The sequence below is a fragment of the Pipistrellus hanaki genome (assembly GCF_964339955.1).
Source record: "Pipistrellus hanaki genome assembly, chromosome: 7".
Lineage (NCBI taxonomy): Eukaryota > Metazoa > Chordata > Mammalia > Chiroptera > Vespertilionidae > Pipistrellus > Pipistrellus hanaki.
Genome location: NC_140509.1, coordinates 9,889,560 through 9,917,346, shown reverse-complemented (window position 1 = coordinate 9,917,346; position 27,787 = coordinate 9,889,560). Strand labels below are relative to the sequence as shown.

Below are 27,787 nucleotides of genomic sequence, written 5' to 3'. Positions count from 1 at the left end.
ACTGCCCTCCTTTGCAGGTTTGGTAACTTCCAACTGCCCTCCCCTGCTGGCCATCTTGTGTCCACATGAGGGCAGGATTTTTGACCACATGGGGGCAGCTATTGTGTGTTTGAGTGATGGTTAATCTGCATATTACTCTTTGATTAGATAGGATAGAGCCTGGTGCATAGGTGGGGGCCAGCTGGTTTGCCCTGAAGGGTGTCCCAGATCAGGGTGGGGGTTCCCTTGGGGCATGGGGCAACCTGAGCAAGGGACCTGTGGTGGTTTGCAGGCCAGCCATGCTCCCTGGTGACCCAAGTGGAGGCCATGGTATCTGGAATTTATTTACCTTCTACAATTGAAACTTTGTAGCCCGGAGTGGAGCCAAACCTCCTGCTCACTTCGTAAATGGCAGCCATTTCTGTTTAGATTTGTTTACTTTCTATAATCGAAACTTTGTAGCCTTGAGTGGAGGCTTGGGCCTGCTAGGGGAGGTGGAAAGCTTGGCTTCCTCCATTGCCTGGGAAACCCAAGCCTCCCTCCTGCTCTTTGTGGCTGTAGCCATCTTGGTTGGGTTTATTTGCATACTTTCTCTGATTGGCTGGTGGGCATGGCCGGTGGGTGTAGCAGAGTGATGGTTAATTTGCACATTACTCTTTTATTAGGTAGGATATATAAAGAGCTAGGTGGCGTCACGACTGAACCTGTAACCGGTCACCATGAAGTGCATGGAGCACCTCTTAGTCCCCCCTCTCTCCCAGCCCCTGGGGACTGTTGAGCAGTGGTGGCGTACTCCTTCACAGGGTGGTCCTAAGCTTAGTGGAGTAGTCACTCAGGTGACAGTGAGTTTCCCGAAGAGTTGTGGGGCAGAGGAGTTTCATGGAGCAGTTGTGGGGTTGGGGAGGCTCACGGTGCAGCCTAACCACGCACGATTTCATGCGTGCTGGGCCTCTAGTATATGCATATTTAGTTTATGGCAAAGTTAGCATTTTAAAAGAATTGAGGAATCAATTGCGGAAAAAGGAGACATATATAATAATTGAAACAATAAAAATAATTGAGTTCATTTAATAAATGGTGCTATGGAAATTAGCTATCAACTGAGCACAAAGTTATATTTTAACTCATGCCAGTAACAAAAAGTAAACATAGGATAAATTAAATGACAAATTGTAAAAAATAAGGCAATAAATGGAGGGAAATGGAGAAATCATGTTTATGATGTTGGAACAGAAGGCCCTCTTAATGACACAAAATGCAAAACACAAATGTGACTCACTCAAGAAAAATTTGGACAACAAAAGCCAGTATAAACAATATTAAAAGGTAGGTTAGTTTCTGGAAGAAAATATGCAATATATAACAAGATTAATATCTTTAAATTGGAAATAACTCCTTCCAATTAATAAGAAAGAGACAAACAACCCATTACAAAATTAGAGGCATGAACAGTCAGTTCCCTGAAGAAGAATATAATTAATCAATAAACATATAAAATTATGCTTAAGATGAATATGAAATCTGAATATGAAAATATGTATAATCACACTGTGATCAGATAAATGAAAATTAGAAATATGAGAGACCTCTTTCCCTTATTAAATTGTCAAAATAGAATTTTGATGGCATCAAGAGTGAATAAAGCAGGACCTGCCATTACTGATGTGATGTGCTTTGGTTGAATCAGCCACTGTGAAATGCCACTGGCTTTCGGATGTGATAAGGCATATTGTTGAATGAACAAAACCACTCTCTCCACAATACAGAGTAGTAGGCCAGTTATTTAAAAAGGGTAGAAGACATAAAACAATGCTATATGTAAAAAAGTCTGGAAGTATTCGTGGAAAGGGGATAATAGTGATGAGCTGTGTGAAAGTTTGAGGATGGGGAGGGGAATTATATTTAAGGGGCACTTACTTACAATTAATTACATGTAATTTTTTTTTTAAATTTTAAGATATGCATTCACACATTTAAGAAATACATGTACAGCTGAAACCGGTTTGGCTCAGTGGATAGAGCATCGGCCTGCGGACTGAAAGGTCCTGGGTTCGATTCCGATCAAGGGCATGTACCTTGGTTGCAGGCACATTCCCAGTAGGGAGTGTGCAGGAGGCAGCCGATAGATGTTTCTCTCTCATCAATGTTTCTAACTCTCTATCCCTCTCCCTTTCTCTCTGTAAAAAAATCAATAAAATATATTTAAAAAGAAAAAGAAATACGTGTATGATAAAAAACAAATAAAAATGTTTTCAACGATGGGAGAAAGTTGAGCCTCCTTATTTTCTAGGGAGGACGGATGAATAGAGCCAAGCCTAGAGGGGAGGTGCTGTGGGTGGAAGGTCCCTAGGGAGGCGAGAGAGAATACACTCTGCAGTTTGAGTAGAAGAGGTTAGCTTTGGAGAGGAAGAGGGGGCAGTGATGAGGGGAATTAAGATGCATTTACACATGTGGGGGCGGAGGCTGGGAGTGGAGAGAGATGAGAAATTTCTGTGTGATGACCTTTGTTTTCTTTTTGAGGTCACAGCTTGTCCACCACCACCTCACTGTGGACGCCAGTAAACGTGACTGGCTGGCTCTCCACTGTTCGCCTCAAGCACAGTTAACATTGTTAGCATCTCAGTAGAGTGGGCTGTCATCGCCTTTGTGGCTGTGGTGACCTCCTGTCCCCTTTGTAAGGAAGGCTGTCACTGCCCTTGTGTGTGCTCCCACGGGTCCTGATGCCGCCTGCAAACAAGCTCCCGGTTCCGGGCATTTCAGTGAACCAATTCCTGTTGTTTGAAAGAATATGGACAGTTGCTTTCAAATAGCTGGCTTTGATTCTACTGTGCCCCATTTTGTTCTCCAGAGTTTTTCTGTTTCCTATGCATTTAGGGGACCACATCCCCGGATTTCTCCCCAGAGAAGTCTATGAAACCACCCTCACTGGCATCCTCTGGAATTTCTTTTTTGCAGCCTCGGAAAGTCCTCTGTTGTTACTCTCAGCAGTCAGCTACCCGCGAGGCTGGAGAGCAGGGGCTCTGCCTTCCCTCTCCTCCAGTGTAAGAGCCTCCCAGCAGCTGAACTTCCCTTCCTGCCAGAGTGGTCAGTCACTCACTACAAGTGGCCATCCCAGTGCGATCCTTGGGTTCCAGATATGGAATGGAGAAGAGTTTCTGTTATGAGGCACCAAAGAAAATTGAGGGAAATAAATGTGTGAGCCCTTTGCTCCACTGCTCTACAGCCTCTGGCTTCCTGGAGGCTGTTCCAGGTCCCTGGCACCAGCCCTCTCTGACAGCTGCCCTCGGAGAAAAACTCTAGAGGAGCCACTTCTGTCTTAGGTGCTCTCAACCCTGCCACCAACATCAGGGCACATCTATTGCTTCTCTCTCAAGGGATGATATTGATTTTTGTTGTTCATTTTCTCTCCTACCTTTAACCATCCTGGTCAGTAGTGTTATTCACCTGTGCTTAGCAGAGTTTTACTACATAATTAGGAAAGTCAGTGTGGCGCATACGGAAGGACTGAAAATGTGCTCTGCGTTTATCCTGCAGATGCTCCTGCACGCAGTGAGAGCGACAGAGGTGTGGGGCTAAGATGAAAACAAATGGAAAGTGTTAGATCGGCAAGTTAACTCTAGATGGCTTAGTCTGTTGTATTCCTCTTAATCTTTTTATGCTGATCAACCCTCACATGTTTTAAATGAAATCAGTAAGTGTAATCTCTAAGACTTTTATGTTACAATCTCATGCCACTTAGTGACAGGGGTGCATTCTGTGAGACGGGCCGTGAAGCAATGTCATCGTTGTGCCCTGACACAAACCAGACGTGACTGCCACACAGCTAGGCTGCGTAGATGGCCTGGTGCTTCCGGGCTGCGAGTCTGTGCAGCTTGTCACTGAACAAAGCAACACAAGAGCAATCAAACACGAGAAAATGATGCGACCAAGAGGCACAGTAAACATGAGATGCATGAAATGCTACCACCGTGACACAGCACACAGTGTTACAGAAAAAAAATGCATTAAGCAGAAGGTGTATAATCTAAAAATACAATAAAATAATCATAAAAATTTAAAATACAATAAAATGTATAGTATAGTAAATAAGTAAACAAGTAACATATTTGTTTTTACCACCATCAAATTATATACAGTTATGTACTATATATAATTGTATGTGTTACACTTTTATACAGCAGCAGTACAATAGGTTTGTTACACCAACATCACCACAATACGTGTCATGCGTGGAGTTATGATGTCACAACAGCTATGACATCAGCAGGTGATAGGAATTTTTCAGCTCCATTCAAATCTATGGGACACTGTCATATGTGTGATCCAGGGTTGACAGACATCCTTACGTGGCACGTGACTACTTTATTCTCTATGCATTTTGAGGAGAGCAGCTTAGGGACAAATATTTAACTTGATATGATTCTAATGAGTACACTAGATTATTAAGTTGTCTAAAAAAATGGTCAGGTTCATTTTATAGCTTAATTAGGTAGCAGAACGAAAGAATATTCTATTTGAAACCAGATAAACCTTGGTTTTAGTCCTATCAGTTAATAAATGTGGCCTTGATCTAGTTAACTTTTCCAAATCTCAGGTTTTTTCATCTTAAAGTGGGGATAAGAGAGAGAAATCTCAGGAGCAATCCCCTAGACCAGTGTTTCCCAACCTTCTCTCATGATGAGAATCACCTGGTGGAGTTGTTAAAACACAGATTCCTGAATCCCAACTAAGAAGTGCTAAACTAGAATTTTTGGGAACATATAGGTAAAATTGTATACTTAACTAGTGCTCTAAGACAGATGTTATATACAGAGCACTAAGTTAGGTATGCAATTTTACCTATATGTTCTCAAAAATTCTAGTTTAGCACTTCTTAGTTGGGATTCAGGAATCTGTGTTTTAACAACTCCACCAGGTGATTCTCATCATGAGAGAAGGTTGGGAAACACTGCCCTAGACAGTAAAGGTGGAGGAGTACATTTGAGAGGAAATATCAGTTCAGTTTGAGCAACCTGAGGTTGCAGCCCCTAGAAAAATGCAGATGTGCCAGTGAGGCGAACTGCTATGGGGCCAGAGGTGTTCGGTGCATTGAGACCATGTTGTGAACAGCACTTTGTGGAATAAGGTATTCCTCTCCTCAGTCCATGAGCTAATGATGGGAGAGGCTTCTCACCATTGGGAACACCCCCTCCCCATTCTCCTTCAGTGTGCTCCCAGAGGCATGTCTTCCCAGCCACACCCTCCCCCTCTGCTAGCACACCCCCCTGGTGACTTCTGGTCCCCACTTGGCCAGAATTTGCGCAAGAACCATTCAGTGGCTCTCCGTGGCCTGCAAGGCAACCTCCATCTTACTCAGTTGCACAGCCGGCTAAACAATGCCCTGGCCCCTGCATTCTGACTCATTCTCTGCTCCCTTCTCATCCCTTAAGTCGCATCTTTCTGCTTTGGACTCTTAGCTCTTCAGTCTCATTAAAACCCTGTGTATCTGTGATATAAGTAAAACCCACGACGAGGAATGATTAGAAACTTCATGGGATGTATTTTTAATTCACCTTTCAGTTCAAACGGTCAATTCCGCCCTTGGTGATCGTTCATTGAAATCCAAGTGCGATTGCCTGGCCAGCATGGTTCAATGGTTGAGCATCGACCTATGCACCAGGAGGTCCCTGGCTCAGTTCTGGGTCAGGGCACATGCCCTGGTTGTGTTCAATCCTCACATGGGTTTGCAGAGACAACCAGTCCATGTTTGTGGGAAGCCGTGTTCCGTGGGGCCCGAGGGCAAGGATGGAGCATAGGATAGGGACGCCTACCTGCTCTCCTACAGGGGATTGAGCGCAGGGTAGGGACGCCTACCTGCTCTCCCCTAAGCCTTCAGGGTCAACCAAGGACAGGGCAGACCAAAGCCCCATTGTTAGGGAGTGCGTGTGATGCACGACTTATCTGGATGTTCTCAGCTAAGCTGTTCTCAATGATATCTAACCAGACGCTTGCTCTATGTATCTTTTCCAAGAATGTCTTGAGGGGCTGACGGGCGGCCTTGTCCTGGGAAAGGGGCACTTGGAGAAATGCCCAGAAAAGCCTCATAAATGTACGCTTGCAACTAATAAAGTTACTGCAGTCTCATCATGGACTAGCAGTCCTCCTGAAGTCCCGCTTTCTCTTTGTCTTTATTTCTCTTAAAACCTCCTAGCCCTACCTCCAGGACCTGTGATGCCGGCTGGATCCGGTACATGTTGATGTTTCTTTCTCATCGATGTTTCTATCTCCCCCTTCTCTCTCTAAAAATCAATAAAACATGTTTTTTTTTAAAAGAAATCATAGTGTGATTGAATTCCCAAGAATGTGAAAAATGTCCTCCATTTCACACAACTGAAGTCAAGTTAGAAGGTCTTATTTTGCAAATAATGTCGAGACTGGATATACAGGGAGAAAGGCTTGTAACTCAAGTAAGAACTACAGCTCCGTGTGGTGCAGCCTGTGGACAGGTGGCTGCTGAAGATGCACAAAGGTCAGGCTGCTTTCAGGCTTTCAGGGAAATGCCAGGGTAGAGGAGTGCATTGTTAATGCGTTGCAAACATCTTACCGGTAAATCCCTTTCTCCTTTGCTGCTTCTCTCAGCACCCTGCACCCCACGCATGACCTGCTGCTCTCCCTGCCTCCTAAATGAAGCTCGCTATTCCCACTGGCCGCTCTCTCACAGCTCCCCAGGCAGCTCCTCCCCATACAGGCTTACAGTGCCTTCCGCCTGGGCCTGCCTTCCCCTCTCAGCCTGTGTCCCTGAGCTTCTGCTTCCACCTACTCAGCCGGCTAGAGGGCCAGAAGCTCCATTCTGCCTGCGAGGAAAAGGATCCACTCCCCAGGGAAATACAGCTTTTCTCTCTTTGCCTTTTTCTAGTGGGAACTCCTTGTAAGGGGCATTCTATAAATTCTCCATCTCTCCACAAGACACACTTATAAATGTGCTTTTTGGTTATAGATTAATGTATAAATCAAAAAATTATGTTGGCATAATATATATGCACATGCTCATTTACATGGAGATCCTTATCTTGCTAATTATTTGGTTTTACTTTGCACTGCAAGTCCTCCTTGTACATGCCCATAGCACACAGCACTGGCCTTCTAATGCATTGTAATTTAAAGATGTGGTTGAGTGGTTTACTGACAGAGAACCCAGTGTTACACTATAGGGAACATTTTTTTTTCTCTATTTCTTTTGTATTCCTAGAAAAGAAACACAAAGTAGTAAGTTCAGCCTTTACGCAAGACTGTGCCCAAGTAAATTTCTCCAGACAATGGGTTTTTGCATGGTAATGTATAAAACTTTTGTGGTTTCATTCGAGTTGCCTCCTCAGATGGTCATCTGAAAATGATTATGTGTTTAATGAATCTTAAGTGTTTATTCTCAAGGGTCATGGAAAAATATCTGTCAGAAATGCTACAGTGAATGCACTTTTCATAATGTAAATAAGATAAAATGTGGCCCTCGCATTTTAAGTACCGTATACTGGACTTCAAACTGAAACAGATTTCAGAGCTGGATTGTGTTCAGAAGGGGTCATTTTCTCCGATTGGAGTTTCATACATTTCTGTTATGTTTCCAGATTTAAGCTGCTTATTATTAATAATCAGACAACTTGGTTTCTTCAGGAACTTGGGAAATAATAAACAGCCTCATTCCGAGAGCACTGGGGCCTGATCCGGGGCGTGAACTTGTGGCCATGACGCTGGTTAGTGTGCTTACGATCTCGAGGATCCTTTCGAGGGACAGCATGTGCCTCTTGCAAAGTTTGGTTTAAAGTAGTTGGGACAGGACTGCGAACAAGTCCTGAGCATCTCAGAGCTGGAGAGAGCCAGGCGCAGAGGTTCCCCTCTGAATCCCGTGGCCAAGGAGGAGAATGTGCACACCATTTGAGACAGGCAGTTCTGATCTGGGTTTTGTGACATAGCCAAGCGTGGGACTCCTGATGGTGTCCACGTGGCCATCTCCTGTCATATTGAAAACCTAAGAAACGTGAGCAATGATCGGGAGAGATGTGCAGTCTGGCTCTCGGGTGGTTGATGGTGTCAAGGTGTTGCCTATGACATTTCAAAGTCTGAAAGATTTTTCTGTGTCCACATCATCCTTATATTTAGTTTAGTTGAGTGGTTTTTGTATTTTTTAATATATATTTTTTATTGTTGATAGTATTACAGATGTCTCCCATTTTCCCCTCTTTCATCCCCCTCCTTCCAGCTCCTACCCCCCTCAGATCTTATCCCCCTATTTCCTGTCCATGGGCTATGCATATGAGTAGTATTTTTATTTTTTGGTTTTAATTTCTTTTCTTTTATTATTATTATTAAATTATTATCTGTGTACATATTTTAACATTGCCCCCCCCCCATACATACCCTCCCTCCCCAGAGTTTTGTGTCCATTGGTTGTACTTTGTAAAATTACAGTGGGGAGAGTAGGGAGATCTGGGGGAGATAAGAGATCAACCGAAGGACTTGTATACATGCATATATGAGTAGTATTTTTAAATCAGTGTATTATTCTCCTAGAGTTTATCTGAATTGTTTTATACCAGGGGTTTCAAAAATCAAAACTGCAGAGAGGGCAGGCAGCCTGTCTGAAGTAAGCCAGTGAGGGCCATGGGGAGAGGGCTCTGAGCCTGGACTGGGGAGCACAGGTCTAGGAGCCAGGAGCTGCCAGACTGAATGGAGGCAAGGAGAGGAAAAGAAGGCAGTGCTGCTGGTCAAACAGCGCGCTCCGCGGCTGCGCTCAGCCTGCTGGCCTCCAGTTTGTAATCCAACAACCTATATGCTCACCGGTGCTTACAAAAAGCTTTAAATGTGATCCCAAGCCTATCAGTGACCACTTAATCCACATTTGCAATTTTATTTTTCTGACAAAAAGCACATTTTGGATGTGTAGGTTGTTTTTAATCTAGATATCCTTGCCTTGGATATTTCTTTCCGAAAACTAGCTGGTGATTTCATGTAGGTCAGCTAAGGTTAGCTGTGCAGCCCGCTTGATTTTCCTGTCAGGATTCACACTAGATCACAGCTTACAGGCGAAGCTGCGGAAGATCTTGGAATGGTGTTGCCAGGACGTGCTTCTAGAAGGGATGATGCCTAAATCAGGGCAACTAAACTCAAATGATTTTAAACAGGACTGCATGTCACACACCTGCATGCACAAAGGCCTGATTCACAGTGGCCCACACGCACGGCTAAATACCAAGCAGCTCAGGGTTGGGGGGTGGGGGAAGCGGTGGCAGCCATAGAGACTGACTGTGATGGGTGCTCTGTAACTGTGCAGTGGTCTGCCCTGCCTCCAAGTGCAGGTGCGTCCCATGCATGTGGGAAGCAGATTCTAAGACAAATGGGAGTGTTGGAGGCTGTGGCCCCCTGGAGAGCAGATGTCCCACACGCAGGCATCCGCATTCAGATGTGTCTAAACATGCCTGGAGGCAAGCCTCCCTGCCAGCTCCAGGCCTCGGGTCTATCGCCAGGTACACAGCTTGTTTTCTAGATTACTCTGGAAATACGAGGTGAGTGAGGCTCTTTTGGTTACAGATAACAGTCCTAACTCAAAGGAAAGAAAGGACTCTTGGCTCACATAGCTGGGTCAGTTCAGAGACCTGAAGGGAGAGCTGCAGAAATCAGGGTCTTTGCTACTCCAGCTAGGGACCTCCCATGGCCTGGATTCCTCTCCACCACCTGGCCTCACCCGCCCTGCTTCCTGTGCAGAAGGGCAGGGGACATGCCTCCGGCAGTCATGCTTCATGGACCCCAGCAAAAGGAGCCTTTTCCTTCTTAAAAGCTGTACGGGAGGGGCTATTTGCTCTTCTGTGGTCATGTCATCATTAGTATTGTTACAGACCGGCAGGGATTGCGGACCATGTGGGCTAAGGTTGTGATCGGCCAGGCCTGACTCACATGCCCCATACACCTGTCTGTTCCTCCCGAGCTTGAAGAATGGTGTATGTGGGGGTGAGGGGGTGAGTGGGGGACAGGGGTTATGACCAGAAGGAGAAGGACTAAGAAAGCTTGCTGGGCAGGAAAATACAGCTCTTCCAAGTCTCACAAGATAGGTCCCCCAGGTTTTTTCCTCCCTCTTCTTTTACAGCAAAGGGGATGCCTCAAAACCAAAATTTGCTGCGAGTATTATAACTTGCATGCTCATTAGGCTTAACAGATGGGGAGATTAATTGTATATATGGCAAAACTGAATTGTGTCATGCTAATTATGACTTGCTAATTGGTTCAAATTTCTCTGAAAAATTTAGACTGCTGAATTACACACTCAGAAAAATCCTGAAAATGAAACAGTGAAGAGGCTACTTACCATCTTCTTTATAAAAGCCAAATGGGCTGCACCAGAGAGCTGCTGGAGGCTGCTTCTGAGGGACATTAAGGAAGAGGGTGGCAGTGGGTGAACGTGAACTGTTCTAGAATCAAAAACAGATAAAAAGAAGTGTATTTCAGATACTTGGGCTTTTAAAACTGTGTGAAAAGCAAGATGGAGTTTCAGAGTAACCATAAATACAGGGCTGCTCTAGCCGATGTAGCTCAGTGGGTTGGAGTGTTGTCCCATACACTGCCAAAAGGTCATCGGTTCAATTCCCGGCCAGGGCACATTCCTTGGTTGCAGGTTCCATCCCCAGCCCAGTCAGGTTGCATGCAGGAGGCAACCCATCAATGTTTCTCTCTCACATCAGTGTTTCCCTCCTCTCTCTCTCCCCTCCACTTACTCTAAAATCATTAGGAAAATATCCTCAGGTGAGGATTTTTTAAAAATGGTAGTAATAAAATAAAATACAGGCCTTAATTTTGATCATTCTGTTCCAGATTCATCTTGCTGACATTAAGCAATGATGTTTCGTGAAGTGAAATATAAATATAATTTCTATTAACTTATATATTCTGCTCTTAGTACTAATTGTTTGGTTTGTGTTTTCTAAGTGAACTATTTGTTTTGTTTCAATACACAGTTTTTAAAAATATAAATACTATATATTTTTCTGGGATTCTTAATTTTTCTAAGTTTTTTAAGGTGCCACTTTAACCTGTCCCTCTTTCCTCAAAAATGAAGGCAGCTCACGGGGATTCTCTGATTCCATCCTGCTCAGGAATCAAGCAAGTTTTGAAACATAGTGCAGGCACCTGCTTTTTAGCAATATCTCAGGAGGGATATCTGCTGGGCAGAAAGTAGTTATAAGATCTCTAACGACACTAATTGTAAAATTCATGATTCTATTACTTTTTTGTTTTCAGTTGTGCTGTGTCTTCAAATTTGAGGGATTGTATGATATCATGCGTCTGCTTTGCTGAACCGAATCATCTGAATAGTAATTTTTGTTGGTTGCTATGATTTACAATTGTATTAGGAGATTCTTAAAGCCTTCTCATCTAGGTAAACAAAAAGAAGTCTCACTTTATGCCGATACTTTCAAACCGCCTCCTCCTACTTGGGTTCTCATTAAACAAAAAGTCATAAAAATAAAAAAACTACACCTGAAAGATCTGTATTTTTTTTTTTTGAGCATGTAAATGTGATATTTGTGGAGTAATACTTCAGTTTATAATCTCCAAGAGGGTAGAAGCTTTATTCATGAGAATATTAAAATATAAGAAATGACAAAATAGCTTAGCTTTATAATTTAAATTTACAGGGAAAATGCATTTTGCAAAAGGAAGGAGAGGATTTCTACACTGGAGATTCGCCTGATCCTCAAGCTCTGCGTTTATAGAGCAATGATTTATTCACATATCAGAACTGTTTCTACCTCTGATGAGTTAGGCAGTCACCTGCATTTTTTGTTTTGATAGAAATTCAAAAATATTTCTCACCCAAAATGTCTATCAGGTTGTTTATTGCTGGAGTCTATCATTAGTTTTCATCTTTTAAAAAAACTTGCTATTTCATCTTTCCATCTTTTTAAAATACTACTGCTGTTAAAATGTATATAGTTATATGTGGAATTAAAAAAAAAAAGAAACGAACAAAAGAAACAGAAAGAGATGCGTAGAAACAGAGAACAAACTGATGGATGCCAGAAGGGAGGGGGTTCGGGGACTTGGTGAAAGAGGTGAAGGGATTTATAAGTACCAATGGTACTTACAAAATAGTCACAGGGATGTAAAATACAGAAGAAGGAATATAGTCAATAATATTGTAACAACTAGGTATGATGCCAGGTGTGTACTGCAAATATTAGGGAAAACTTTGTAAAGTATATGATTGTCTAACCACTATGCTGTGCACCTGACACTAATATAATACTGAATATAGACTATAATTAAAACATTAAACATTTTTAAATAAAAATAAAACATCTCACTTCTAACTTAAAACAGATTCTTCTTTACTATTATTATAACAGGTTCATTGATATATTATTTACATGCCAAATTTTTACTTTAAAATATACATTTTAGTCATATTTAGTATGAATGTGCAAACTTCAATCACGATTACCTAATTTTAGAACATTTTCATCTCTCTGTTCCATATACATAACCAGTCCTCCACATTTCTTCTGACTCTCAGCCACTGTCACTGCTCTGCTCCTGTCTGCCTCTCTGAAGTTGCTTATCCTAGCATTTCATACAAACAAAATCATACAGCATGTGACCTTCTGTGACTGTATTACTTAACACAATGTTTTCAAGGTTTATCCATATTGGTAACATATATCAGGACTTCATCCTTTTATGGCCAAATACTATCTCACATTCTGGGTATGACACATGTTCATCCACTCATCAGCAGATGGACATTGGAGTTGTTTTCACTTTTTTGCCATTGTAAATAGTAATGCTTTTATGAACATTCATTATAAATTTTTGTATGGGCGCATGCTTTCCATTCTGCTGGAGGGACATATACTTGGGATTGGAATTGCTGGGTCAGATGGTGACTCTGTGTTTACATTTTGAGAATCACAAAACTGTCATAGTGGCTGCACCATTTTATTGTGTGTGTGTTTTTTTTCTAAATATATTTTATTGATCTTTTTACAGAGAAGAAGGGAGAGGGATAGAAAGTTAGAAACATCTATGAGAGAGGAACATCTATCAGCTGCCTCCTGCACACCTCCCACTGGGGATGTGCCCGCAACCAAGGTATATGCCCTTGATGGGAATCAAACCTGGGACCCTTGAGTCCTCAGGCCAATGCTCTATCCACTGAGCCAAACCGGTTTTGGCGGCCGCACCATTTTACATCACCTCCAGCAATGTATAAGGGTTCCAGTTTCTCCATGTCCTCACAACACTGAGTAATCTCCACTGACCTATCTTGAAGTTCACTGCTTTATTCTTATTCAAACATTTTTTTCTTTACCAATTCACATTTGCTGTTGTAGTGAATTTTTTATTTTGATTATTTTACTTTTCAACTCCAGAATTTGTTTGGTTCTTTGAAATACATTCTATTTTTGTTAATATTTTCTTTATTGCGAGACATCATTTTCATTCTTTCCTTTAGTTCTTTCATCATGCATTGCTTTTGTCCTTTGACAGATTGATAATAGCTCATTTAAACTCTTTATATTAGGAAGCCAAGATCTTGGTTTTCTCAAGAACTGTTTCTATTAAACGTTTTATTTCCTAGGTGTGGGAAATGCTTTCCTGTTTCTTTCTGTCTCATAACTTATTGTTGAAAACCGAGCATTTTAAGTAATATAAGGTGACAGCTTTAGAAATTAGATTCACACCTTTTCGAGGAATTGTTTTTATTTGTTATTGTTGCTGCTGCTGTCTGGGGAAGTGAATTTTCTGGAAGAATTCTGTGTGCAGCTGCTGAAATCTGTGCTCAGGTGGCTCTGTGGTCAGCTAATGACTAGACAGAGATTGCCTTAAATGCACCTGGAGCTTATAACTCTGCCTTAGCCTTCACTTCCTGCTACTGCAGAGTTTCAAGGTCAGCCAGAGGTGACATGGAAAGACCTTTTCAGGTCTTTCCTGGCCATGCAAAACACCTGTGCATGTATGTGCCCTTGTATTATCCTAGAAATAGTTCATAACTTGTTAAAGCCTGTTACAGGCACTGTGTTTCACAGATTTCTATTGTTATACTAGAGGCCCAATGCAGGAAATTCATGCAAGGGACTTGGTTCCCGGCTGTGGCATGGCCACCTCTGCCTTGGCCCCCTCTGCTGTGGCTTAGTCCGGAAGGTCATCCAGCCTAATTAGCATATTATGCTTTTATTATTATAGATTTATTCACTTACTTGTTTGCCTTGCTGGGGTTGCAGTCTAAGGCAACTGTGATATTAAACACATGACCTTTTTCAAAAGGCACCTTAGGGATAGAACTGTTTGAGTGAATTCTGACTCAGGACAAACTGACAAATGCTGTGAGTGAGACTACCTGGGAGCTGCCAGGCAGATCAGAGAAGTGCAATTCTTTGGGCTTTTGGGGAACCTCCAAACATGTAATGTCCTCCACCTCCCCCACTCCCTGCCCCATAGTTGCTAGCCTCTGTGGTTGCAAAGATGTTGTTATCAAGGCTACCATGGAGCTGGGGCATAGGCAATGGGAATGGTCAAGTTAAAACACCATAAATCTTACTGTTCTTAATGAGATTCAGCCATTTTTCTTACGTGAGCACTGTTTCAATTCTTGTGAACCTTTAGATAACGTCCAAGGCTCTTGAAAAGTTGATTTTGACAGTTTTTCCTCTGTTATCATTGTACTGTGGAGGATGGATTTTTATTATTTTTTGAGAGAGAGGGAAGGAGGGAGGGAGGTATGGAGGGAGAAATGATGAGAGGGGAGACACACACATACATACACACAGAAACACACACATACACACACACACACACACACACACACAGAATTTTATAGTTCCACTTACTTATTCATCCATTAGTTGATTCTTGTATGTTCCCTGTCTGGGGATCAAACCTGTCACTTTGGTGTATCAGGATAATGCTCCAACCAACTGAGCTACTTGGCCAGGGCCATGGATTTACAAAGATACTTAATCCACCACGTCTCTCTATTTTAAATTAGTGTCTCTCTTGGGAAGATGAGACTAGAAACATATGAAATTGCCCAGTGCCTAATGGAGAGGGCGGGGCGCACAGATTGAGTTGGGATAAGGGGCTCTATAGAATAGGGACAGGAGACAAATTTTGCCCATTTACATAAATTATTTATGATATTACAGTAATAAATAGCCATAGAGTGTATATGTTCTATAGGTGTTCTGTAGATTCTCTTTATTTTACACAGCACCGTGAGAACATTTACAATCTAGTTTTCTATCTCAGAGCAGATGTAGGGAAAAGGAACACATCTTAGGGGCAGTATACTAGGACAATTGGCAGTGAGACAGACTTACCTATAAAAGTTAGAAATAATAATCAGCAGGTGACAATGTAACACACTGTAGTACCCTCTTTTCTTTTTTCTTTTTTTAAATTAATTTCTTTATTGATTAAGGTATCACATATTTGTCCTCAACCCCCCATTCCAATCCCCCACCTCCCTCATGCTCCTGTTGTCCTTGACCACTGGTTAGGAGTAGCACCTATTTTTCATAGGCTTAGCTAAAGAAGTCAAAATGCAATGCTCATTTGTTCTCTGAATTCTTTGCTTTTTAAGACACAGAATGCCTAAATATTTTAGAAAGTTCCCTATGAAGAATGTTTAGGTTTGAATTTAGCATTATAGGCTTCATTTACCTACAATAATTATGGCCAAAAAATATCACATACCCAGATGATATTGCCAATGGGACATTGGCCATAAATTATGTTGAGCAGAAAGATTCTATAATCATTCATCTAAATACACCATAGTAATTCCAGCTCCAAGAATATTCACTTCGAGAAAAATTATTAAGCCTCTTAAATGTGGAAAGTTGAGCCACATAGGTCACTGCTTATATTAACTCCTTTAAGTTTCTGAGGAGAGTTCTTCAAGTTGAAGTGAAAGGACACTAATTAGTAACACAAAAATATATGAAAATATAAAATAGCTAGGAAAGGTAATTATATAGTCAAATTCAGAATACTCTAATATTGTGATATGGTGATGTGTTAGTCACTTCTAGTATAAAGGCCAAAGGAAAAAAAAGTATTTATAACTATAGCTACAATAATTTATTAATGAATACACAGTATAAAAGAGGTAAATTGTGACATCAAAACATAAAAAAATTGGGATAAATAATAAAGGGTAGAGTTTTTGTATGCAAACGATTTATTGCTTAATATATACTGTAATAACTATAAGACATTTTACATAATCCTGTGCTAAACACAAAACTAATAGAAGAAACATAAAAGGGGATCAAAACATACTTTAGGAAAAACCATCAATTCACAAAGAAAGAAAGCAAAAGAAGAACTAAGGAACAAAGAAACTGAACAAGAAAACGAATAAGATGGCATTAATATTCCTTACCTATCAGTAGTTACTTTAAATGTAAATGGGTTAAATTCTCCCATCAAAATTCAGAATGACTGAATTAGAAGACAAGAGCAGGTATATGCTACCTGTAAGTAACTCATTACAGCTTTAAGGACACACATAGACAGAAAGTGAAGGAATGGGGGGAAAAATATTTCATGCAAAAAGAAACCAAAAGAAAGCAAGAGTAGATATCCTTATATCAGACAAAGTAGACTGTAAGCCAACAACTATATCAGGAGACAAAGAAAGTCATTATCTATAATAATAAAAGGATAATATGCTAATTAGACTGAATATCCTTCTGGGTGTCATTCTGGATTTCCTTCCAGATGAAGCCAGGGCCGGATCGAAGCAGCCCGGTTTCCAGGCACCTGATGGTGGTGGCCAGAGGGAAGCCTGGGTCCCAGGTGCTGGATGGAAGCCAGTGCCATCAGCTGGGGGGAGAAAGGCCTACTCTTGCACAAATTTTCATGCATCAGGCCTCTAGTATAATAATAAAAAGTCAACTCATCATGTGGATATAATAATTATAAATATATATGGATCTAAAATAGGCAGCAGCTAAATATATTAAGTAGACACAGATCTGAAGGGAGAAAGAATAAAAAAGTCCTGTATAATAAAAGGGTAATATGCAAATTGACCCTAATGGCAGAACAACCAGAACTATTGCTGGACCAGTCACTATGAGATGCACTGACTACCTCTTGGCCCCTTCCTCTGGCCATCAGGCACCAAATGGGGAAGCAGAGGTAGGTGGCAGTGGGGGCGGGGCTGGCTGCCGGCATCTGGGGAAGGCCTAGGGACTGTACCCGCGTATGAATTTCATGTGCCAGATCTCTAGTTATATAATAATAGTGGAATTCAGCATTCCTCTTTCAACAGTGGATAATTCATCCGCACAGAAAATCAATAAGGAAACATTGGGTGTTAACTGTACCTTAGAAAAATGCACTTAACCTATAAATACAGAACATTCCACTTGTCATCAGCAGCATACACATTCTTCTCCAGCTGAAATAGAACATTCTCTAGAATAAATCATCTGTTAGATCACAAAACAAACCTTCACAAATCCAATACAATTAAAGTCATGCCAAGTATTTTTTATGACCACAGTGGTATGAACTAAAAATCAATAAGATGAGGAAGACAAGAAAATCCACAAATGTGTTGAAATTAAACAATATACTCTTAAACAACCAATAGGTCAAGAAAGTCAAAAGGAATATAAAAATACTTTGAAAGAAGAATGGGAACACACCATACTAAAACTTATGAAAGGCAACAAAAGCAGTTCTAAGATGGAAATTTACAGCTGTAAGTGCCTACATTAAGAAAAACAAAGCTCACAAGTAACCTAACTCTATACCTCATGAACTAGAAAAACAAGTACTAAGCTCAAGGTTGGCAGAAGAAAGAAAATAACAGACAGGATAAAAATAAATAAAATAGTGAATAGAAAAACTATTAACACAATGAAACAAAAAGCTTCATTTTTTGAAAAGTTCAGCAAAATTGACAAACTTTCAGCTATCCTACATAGAAAGAAGACCCAAATAAATGAATTCAGAACTGAAAGAGGAGACATTATAATTAACACAATAGGAATACAAAGGATTATAAGAGACTACCATGAACATCATATTCCAAAAAAGTTGGACAATTTAGAATAAATGGATAAATTCCCAGAAAAATGCAACCTCCCAAGACTAAATCATGAATAAAAATTTGAACAGAACAATAGCAAGTAAGGAGATTAAATCAGCAATCAAAAACCTCCCAACAAAGAAAAACCTAAAACCAGATGGTTTTAACTGATAAATTCTACCAAACATTTCTAAAGTAATGCTAATTACTCTCAAACTCTTCTAAAAATAATTGAAGATGAGGGAATATTTCCAAACTCATTTTATGAGGCCAGTATTACCCTTTTAACAAGCCAGACACCACAAAAAAAGAAAAAAGAAAAATAGAAAGCTACAGATCAATTTCCCTGCATATAGATCCAAAAAAATTCTCAACAAAGTGCTCGCAAACTGATTTCAATAGCATATTAAAAGACTCTTAAACCATGATCAAGTAGAATTCATCCCTGGAATGCAAGGATGATTCAACATACGCAAAGCAATAAATGTGATACACCACATTAATAGAACAGAAGATAAAAACCAATGGTCATTTTAATAGGTACAGAAATTTTTTAAAAATCAAAATCTTTATAATAAAAAGCTCAACAAATTGGGTATAAAAGGAATATACCTCAATATAATAAAGGCCATATATGACAGAACTATAGCTAACATTATACTAGATGGTGAAATGTTATAAATCTTTCCCACTGATATCAGGAACAAAACCAGGGTACCCTCTCACCATTCCTATCTAACATGGTACTTGAAGTCCTTGTCAGACCAATCAGACAAGAAATAGAAATAAAAGGCATCCAATTGTTGTCTAAGAAGTAAAGTTGTCTCTGTAGATGATACAATGTTAGATGTGATTAGAACTAATCAACCAATTCAGGAAAGTTTCAAGATTCAAAATTAACATACAAAACCCAACTGTGGTTCTATACACTCACAATAAAGCATTTGAAGAAGAAATTTTTAAAAATCCAATTACAACAGCATCAAAAGCAATAACGTACTTGGGAATAAATTTAAACAAGGCAGTGAAATATCTATACATTAAAAATTACAAAACATTGATGAAAGAAATTAAGAAGACACAAATAAATGGAAAGCTATCCCATGTTTGTGGATTGGAAGAATATTGTTAAAATGTCCATACTACCCAAAGCTATCTATATATTTAATGGTGGTTGCCAGGGACGACTGGTAGGGAAAAATGGGTGATGGTCAGGCTAACGAATAGTATTGTGGCAATCATTTCACATCAAATCATCACATTGTACACCTTAAACTTGCAAATGTTGTATGTCAATTATATCTTAGTAAGGCTGAAAAGAATAAGACATTATATAAAAGCCAAGGACATTTTAATAAAGATTGTAATAATGTATCAATATTGATTCATTAATTGTGATAAATGACAATAGGGAAACATTGGGGAAAGTGGGTGTGAGGTATATGTGAACTCTACTATCTTTGCAACTTTTCTGTAAAAATAAAATCATCCTAAAATTTAAATATCTAATTTTTAACAAAGAAAATATTTAAGATGCCTGGCCCCATTTTTGTTGCAGGTCTTTTCTGAGAGAAAAAGATCATGATGCTGATGTTCTTGTGTCAAAAATTATATCTGTCTAGATATGCGCATATACCAAACATCCCTATAGATGTCTTCAATAGTGGTGAATCTGGTGGCCGCTTTTATAAGATGAGCCATTTAATACAAATGCAATTAGCCTATTTTGATGTTAACAGTGTGTCATTTCTTCTTGTAGTGTCCTGGCCGGTTACAATGGCACCATCTTTGCATACGGGCAAACAGGCAGCGGTAAGACCTTCACCATCACGGGTGGGGCAGAGCGCTATTGCGACAGAGGCATTATCCCAAGGACACTGTCCTACATTTTTGAGGAATTGCAAAAGGTATAGAACTATAAGTTCATTTTGTATTTGATATATTCAGCAGAAATTTATTGTGCGCAAAATAGTTATTTTGACATTTATTATATTGTATCAAAATGAGAAAGTATTATTGTGCAATATTTCTGTCCTTTAGATTGAAGGGGAGTTTGGGAATTTGCTGATGAAGTGGAAACTGAGAAGGTGCCTCTCATTAAAGGGATGCTGTTCCAGCAAAGGCTCAGAGGGAGTTCCTCTGACACACACATAGGTTAAAAGAACAGACAACATGTTTTACAACTAATGTTTTTTTTATTCTTCATTAAGAAACTGAAGAATGCCCTTTTGCCAAAACAGAACTTTATTTTAGCTGCTAAAGCACTGTATAGGACAATGTGATTGTCCCCTTATTACACTTTTAATAGAAGCCCACAGGAATTTACTGGAATAAAAGTCCTATTGCAATTAATCTACACTAATAAAAGAGTAAGATGCAAATGGACCATACCTTCACGACACCCACCAGCCAATCAGGAGTGAGTATGCAAATTAATGCAATGAAGATGGTATGTTAATTTGCATATGCAGGTGCTGAGCTGGTGGGAGCGGGATGTGGGGGTGATGACACAGGTGTTCTGCACCGCCCCAGCCATTCCAGGCCTCTAGGCAGCATGGGAATGTGGAAAGGCAGCTCCAACCAGAGCAAAGGCAGTGTTAGCAGCCAGAGTAAGGGAGGCCCATTCTTGCACAAATCTTCATACATCGGGCCTCTAGTATTTCTATAAAGACAAATTCCCTATCTATATTATAAGCATCATTTATTGTGTGGCTCCAAGTGCTACTTGCTTTATAAGTATTTAATACAGCATATAATACATGTCTTTCTCTGGGTCCTTGTAAGTAGCTGATCTGGAGGTCCATGCCAGGAGTGCGTGTGCTTTTTGTCTCAGCACGCTGCCCAGGCTGGATCTGCAATGCTGGTTGTCTCTAACACACCCTCTACTGTGAGCCCCTTCTCTGGGCTTCCGCTCTCCCTCTGGAAGCAGGGAGCGAGTCGTGCTAGAGCATCTCCACTGTCCCTAGCAATTCCAACAAGTGCTTGGTTGTCCTAATTCTGTATAACCATCGTCCTAACTAGGTCAGTGTAACAGTCATCGAAACATTTCTCAACTGCACGCTGTTTGCATTTTAAGTTGCAACAATGAGAAGAAACGGCTGAGATCTGCATAATTCTAGTTTCCATCCATAAAGTAGCAATTACCCATTAGTTCAGCTCATCTCTCACTAGCTCACACATTCCAACTCTGCATGCCAGAATATTAGGAACAGAAAGAGTTGACTGTAGTGTATATGTTGGATCCAAGTCCCTTCTTTTCATTTACTCATTTATTTCTGACATTGGCTGCTTTGTTTTTTCCCAGATTTCACAAACTGGGAATATGATTTGTCGTGGTGCTTATTGCTGTGCCTGATGTGGAAGCCTAGTGCCTAGGAGAGGTCATGGGAGTCGGTGCAGGCCAGCCTGCTTCTACTGGCAGCAGGCGGACCTGGGTAGCTTCTTAAAGGTCCGGGATGTGGGGCTTCTCTGAAGGCGGAGCTTACTGTGCTTAAAGACATTGCCCAGTTCTTGGCACATAGTAGATGCTCAATACGTGATTGTTATTACTGCAGCTGTCAATATCCGCATACAGCCGGTCCTCAGATAATCTCCTTTCCTTCAGCAGGTACATTATAATGCTGATAGATGCCAGAGGAACTTAACTCTTGTTTATGTCAATTGGCCTCTGGTACAATTGGTTTAGTTATATGTCTTTTCTCTTAAAGCCACAGAACCTAATGATGACATGGAGGATTTCTTGTGCTATATCTGCATATAGACAAAATATCCCTGACCAATTTCAAATAATCCTTTGAAATGCAGAACAAATAAAGCTATTTCCCCTGATGAAGTTAAACAGAATAAACAAACCCTTTCCTAATAGAAAATATATGTCTCTTTGTAAATTTTGTCTATGGCTATCAAAATACAAAAAAAACCCACAAAATTTATATACAGATCTAAAAGCTACCTGTCTCCCCAGTACCTGTCATGTGTCAGGTTCATTGTTTTATGTGTTTGTCATTGGCAAACTCTAAATCCCATTTTATCCTGAGTGATCCTGAGTTTGGAGAGCGGCCATCTGACCAGTTTGCAGCCTAGACAACTCTCTGGAAACGGACAATTTCCACGATGGGAGAGCAGCACGTTCGTCGTAATCTAAGCTGTGGCAAACCAAGGCAGAGGCAGCTGGAGGGCATCACACAGTGTCCAGAAAGTGCAGCCAGGACATGTGGCCAGGTGCTCGGCTGTCCCCCGTCATAGCCTTAGAGGCCCCCTGAGCGCTCTAGGATCCTTGAATAAAACATTTGACGTATGCAGAGTATTTATTCTGAGATAAACTAAGAGCAAGTACATACCGGGCCTTAAAGTGCCTGTGAGAGCACATCCTCAAGGATTTTAAAAGAAGAAAATTGAGTCCATTATTTTAGAAATCACTGCTCATTCTTTTAGAGCACTGTGAGGCTCAGGCTTGTTTGGGGCCGAAGAGAAGGCTGTCTGCAGGCAACATGTGTGTTACATTATAATCCTGAGCACTGAGAGTGGGGCCTGAGGAACAGCAGCTCCCACATGGCTTGGTGAATTCTACTCCAATGAAAGCCCAGAACTGCAGAAGCTGGAGGCCAACCACGTTATCCTGTCACCCCAGGCCGTGGGCCTGCCGTCTTCCTGACTTCTTCTCATTGCTTCTCACTTCTGGAAAGAGAGAGTTTCTCCACTATAAATGGGACACACAAGTTAGCTTTTATTTCTGCCTCTTCCCCTTCCTTTTTATATTAACATACTGAACTATCCACTTAGAAATAATCAAAATAATGACAACACCATCAATAACAGCAGTTTATTGTAGTGTATTACAGGCCAGAGATTTTACTTGTATTTTAAATACAGAGCTCTATTTTTCTCACAACAGATCTGCAAGATAAGGGTTACTTTCTTCATTTTCAACTGAGGATAAGGGTATAAATGACAGAGCCCACATTTAAACCTTGTCTTTTGTCTGATGCTATGAGTTCAGAGGAGTATGCTCAAATCTCAAACATAATCTATGGAATATTTAAGATATCTTCAGATAAGTTTTAGAAAGATGTTGCAATGGTCTATAATGTGCTCTGAGAATGTTTCTTTTTGGTGGGACAAAAGTGGGTTTACAATTGTTTATATGGAAAATAATACAATAATGTACACTAATAAAATATAAACATTCAAATTAACCATCACTCTGCTATGCCCACAAGTCACACCCACCAGCCAATCAGGAGCGAGTATACAAATTAACCCAACCAAGATGGCGGCTGGCAACAGAGCTGGAGCAAGCAGGAGGCTAGGGTTGCCCAGCAATGGAGGAAACCAAGCTTCCTGCCCACCCTGGCCTTCGCTCAAGGAGGTGCTGGAAAAAAAAAAAAAAAAAAAAAGGAAAAAGAAAAAAAGGAAAGGCTGGGACCTTGGGTTGTCGGGCGGGTGATTAGGCCAGGATGGGATGGCAGGGGCCATTAGGGGTAAGCAGACCAGCAGGGGCTGGGGGCAGTTGAGGGTGAGCAAGCCGTCAGTGGGGGTCAGTTGGAGGTGGTCAGAATAGCAGGGGTGGGGTGGGGGCAGTTTGGAGTGAGCAGGCCTACAGGGGAAAAGTTGGGGTGAGCAGGCCAGTGGGGAGGGGAGGTGGGGACAAGCAGGGCAATTGGGGGTTACCAGGCTGGCACAGGAGGCAGTTGGGGGTGATCAGGCTGGTGGGGGCGATATTTGGGGGTGAGCAGGTCAGTGGTGGGGGGCAGTTGGGGGTGAGGAGGCTGGTAGGCAGAGTGGTTAGAGGCAATCAGGCAGGCAGGTGAGCAGTTAGGAGCCAGCAGTCCCAGATTGTGAGAAGGATATTTGACTGCTGTTTTAGGCCCAATCGCTGTAAACCAGCAGTAGGACATCTTTCCAGGGGTCCCAGGTTGAAGAGGGTGTTGGCTGGGTTGAGGAACACCCTCCCCTCCCCCTGCATGAATTTCATGCACCGGGCCACTAGTTAATAAATAATAATGCAAGAATAAACTCTGTTTCGCATACTCACAACTGTACACCTACTTTTGCCCTCCCTGTATGTGTGGATGATGGATCAGTTTTTCCATGAGTATTTCATGGAATGTTTTAGGAAACACGCATGAGAATAAAGGCCACACAGAGTGTATCTAGTATTTATCATCTCTGATGCCTGCACTAAGCCAAACTTCAGCCCAAAGGATTATGTTGGAATGGTGCCTTCACTGCACTAGGATGCTAGTGTAACTCAGGGATCACTTGCAGGAGAAGCAACTAGAGACACCCACATGGGTTGTGTTTCCAACGTGCAGTTGGGAGAAATTTTTTTGCTTGGAGATTCAGTCCATACCTTCACCTTCACAGAGCAGGAGAACATGAAATTTCAGCTGTGGCTTGAACATTTTACTACAATCATGAGCTGGCTGAAACTTGCTTTAATTTTCCATGTATTAGTTTGTTTTAGTGAAATAGTGGTATCTTTATTTCAGTAGTTTGAGCCATTTCAGGACCAGAGAATTGTGTTAATTTTAATGTGAATAGTATGTAGGAACTCATTACCCAGCTTCCTTACTTTAATGCTACAGCAACTGAGGCCTGACCTAGCAGGGCTCACAGCTGGTAGAAGTAGGACTCCAGCTTCTCTCCCCATCTCTGCGACTGGTCCTCTCTCCCCTTGAATGATGCCTGGTAAACGGGTTGGCTTGTATGTGGTGAGAATTAACCAGGAAGGTTGTCTTAAGTAAACCCTCTTGGAACATTCACTACAACCTCCTGACCTCTGGCACAGGCGCAAACATGTTCCCTTCTTACAACAAACAGGTGCTGTCATTTATTATTTTTTTTTTATTAAAAACTGAACTCAGACATTTCTCCAGAGCTGAAAAATCCTGTTTTATTCCACTGAAGTGCGAGAGGGTTTTGTTGTGTGTGGGTATTTTTGTCTGTTGACAGAGCTAAGACAAGAACCACAGAATCAGTCCCCTCAACTTTTTATCCTAATTTCATTGAACCGATGCCATTGCATTTCAGCATGGCCCACAGAAAATACCTCTCTCTATTCAGTCACAGAACAGTCCCGATTTGCCACTTGGGCCAGAAAAATTAACCAGGTAAGGTATAGGCAGTGGACTGGTAATGTCCACCCTGTGATTACCTACTTGACCTAAACCATTCCTGTCCCCTGAATTAACTGTACATTAGCTGATTATTGTCCATGATCTATTTATGTCGTTAGAAAGTTGGAATATTAGAAAAGTTTAAAAAGGCTTGTGATTACAGATGAAAACTCTTTTGCTACTGAAGTTTTTAAACCAAAGTAGCAATTCTGTGTTCCTTTATGAATATCACAGAATGTAAATTTGTTTTTTCTTAGTAACCTTTCTTTTTTTGGTCTGGAAAGTAAAAAATGGTGCTATAGAGTTCTGCAACCACGTCAGCTAATTGTAAATGTGCATTGCCTTTTATGTATTACGTGGAACCAATACAAGGTAACAAACTGAAGATGCTTGTAATCATAGGTATTGGCCATTAAAAACAAAACAAAACAAAACAAAACAAAAAAAACTTCGTGCTTATGGTAGTTGGCAACTTGAAAGTGTCACAAACCAGAAAATGTAAACCACACATAGTGAGAGAAACTGCGAGGAAGCTACACGATGGATACGTTCGTCTACCTCTGAGCTGAGCCCTTATTAGAGCCATTAAGTAACGTCTCTCCCTTTTCCTCTCAGGACAGCAGCAAAATATACACCACGCACATCTCTTACTTGGAAATCTACAATGAATGCGGCTATGATCTCTTGGATCCAAGACACGAAGCCTCCAGTTTGGAAGACTTGCCGTGAGTAGCAGAACAACAAAGAACGGGGAAAATTACTTTCAGATGTTTCCTGCGATTGTTTTCTCCGAAACTTTTGCATGTTTCTGGTCTCCGTTGTAATTAGCAAACACTGGGTAACAGAATCTTGTTGTAATATAATGGATGCTTTTTCACTAGGGACAGGAACTAAAAATAGCTTAGAACGCACTTCTTGGGGAAGTCTCTTGGAGTTGGTACAGGGAGAGCAGCGAGTGTCCTGGGAGTGTGAGCTGAGAGGATTGATGGGACCAGGCAGTCCCATTCTATTCCTGCCGGATAAAACCCTTCCAATTGGCCTTTCTCTGAAGGCCAGTGGATCTGTTTTTGTTCAAATTAGGCTTCCAGCAGCAATGAGAGAATCTGAAAGAGAGAAAATGCCAGAGGAGCAAAAAGAGCTTTTTGACTATTATCTTATTATATTACTAACAGTGACAACCATTTGGTCACGATTGGCACTGATGGTTTCGTGACCCAACTATAAATAGAGTCTTCAGAGCTTATCTAATAATAGAGTAAGTTACCCTGCCAGCATTTCCAAAACATTACTCACTGCTTGTTTGAATATCTGCCTAAATTAGACATATGTTAATTGGTAACTGCATATACTTTGCCCAGACATCTTCATATATCAGAAGATGCCAGAGCCAAGAAAGCACACTTTAATATTCTTCTTATGAAATATTCTAAAACAATTTAAAAATATATTAATCCTCTACCAAAAAAGATCAGCAACCAGTTGTTTAATTTGTAGACCATCTTTATATATATTCTCCCATTAGTGTTTGAATGTTTTTACATATCACCTCTTTTGTGTTTATAGTATTCATTAGAGAAAGTTAGAAAAGGGGATGTTTGTTGGTACAATAAATATCTGTATAAGAATTAAAAGAAAGGGGAAAGAAAAGGATTGAGAGGAAGGAAAAAATTACTTTGTGAAAGAAATTGGCCTTAAAGAAACTGTTGGAATTACATTTACAAAAAGGTAAAAGTTTCCTATCATTATTAAAAAAATTATCCACTATATTACAAAAAGATTCTGTTATCCAATGTTCATTAATTACCATTGCCACCAGAAAGAATGGCTTCACACACTCCTGACCTGGGAGCAGCTGTCACTGCAGTCCTGCCTGTCTCGCTCCTGGTTTCATCGTTGTGAGCTGACATATACCCAACTCTCTGGGTACCATCCAAAAAGGTGAAACTCTCCTCGTAGGAACAACAGCATTAAAGATACGAGGCGAGGTTGGAAAGGCCAGGTGTTGAGGATTTGTGTGAAGTAAAGGCCAGCTTCTGAGGGACTGGGACCAGAGGCTTTGGTGAGAGATTGCTCTTCATTTTAACAGGTGACTTACATTGTTTTCTAGCTCCAGTCCGGGCTGTATACCTCCAGTTTACCCATTTCTTCCACCTCCACCTCTGGCAACCCTAATCTGTTCTTTGTGTCTATGAAAATTACAACACAAAGAATGACCCCTAATGTAAATTATGGACCTATAGTTAATAAAACAACAATAACAAAAGGAATGAATTACTGATACATTAACAACTTGAGTGAATCTCCAGGGTGAGTGAAAAAGCCATTCCCAAAAGGCTAAGTGCTGTATGATATTATTTGCAAATCTATCTAAAAGCATTTATGTAATATCGTTAAATGGCAAAGTTATAGATAATAGATTCGTGGTTGATGGAATTAGGGAGGGAAGTGGGGATGGCTCTCCAGGCCAGTGCAGGATCCTTGTGGTGATGGGCTATTCTGTGTCTTGACTGTGGCTGTGGATACACAAAACTGCCTACGTGACACAAACGCACACAAGTACAAGAAAAACTGAAATGTCTGAATAGAACAGTGGGTTGTGTCAATGCCATTGTCTCTGCAT

At 40.9% G+C, this 27,787-nt stretch overlaps 1 protein-coding gene across 1 annotated transcript in view; it reads left to right on the top strand.

Annotated features, from left to right (window-relative positions):
- The window catches only part of KIF6 (kinesin family member 6), a 354,123-nt gene that overhangs the window by 66,531 nt on the left and 259,805 nt on the right, over positions 1 to 27,787 (top strand). Inside the window, exons 4-5 of the mRNA XM_084890084.1 lie at positions 19,809 to 19,956; positions 25,783 to 25,892. Of these exons, the coding sequence (XP_084746210.1) occupies positions 19,809 to 19,956; positions 25,783 to 25,892 (258 nt within the window). The remainder of the gene's footprint in view (positions 1 to 19,808; positions 19,957 to 25,782; positions 25,893 to 27,787) is intronic.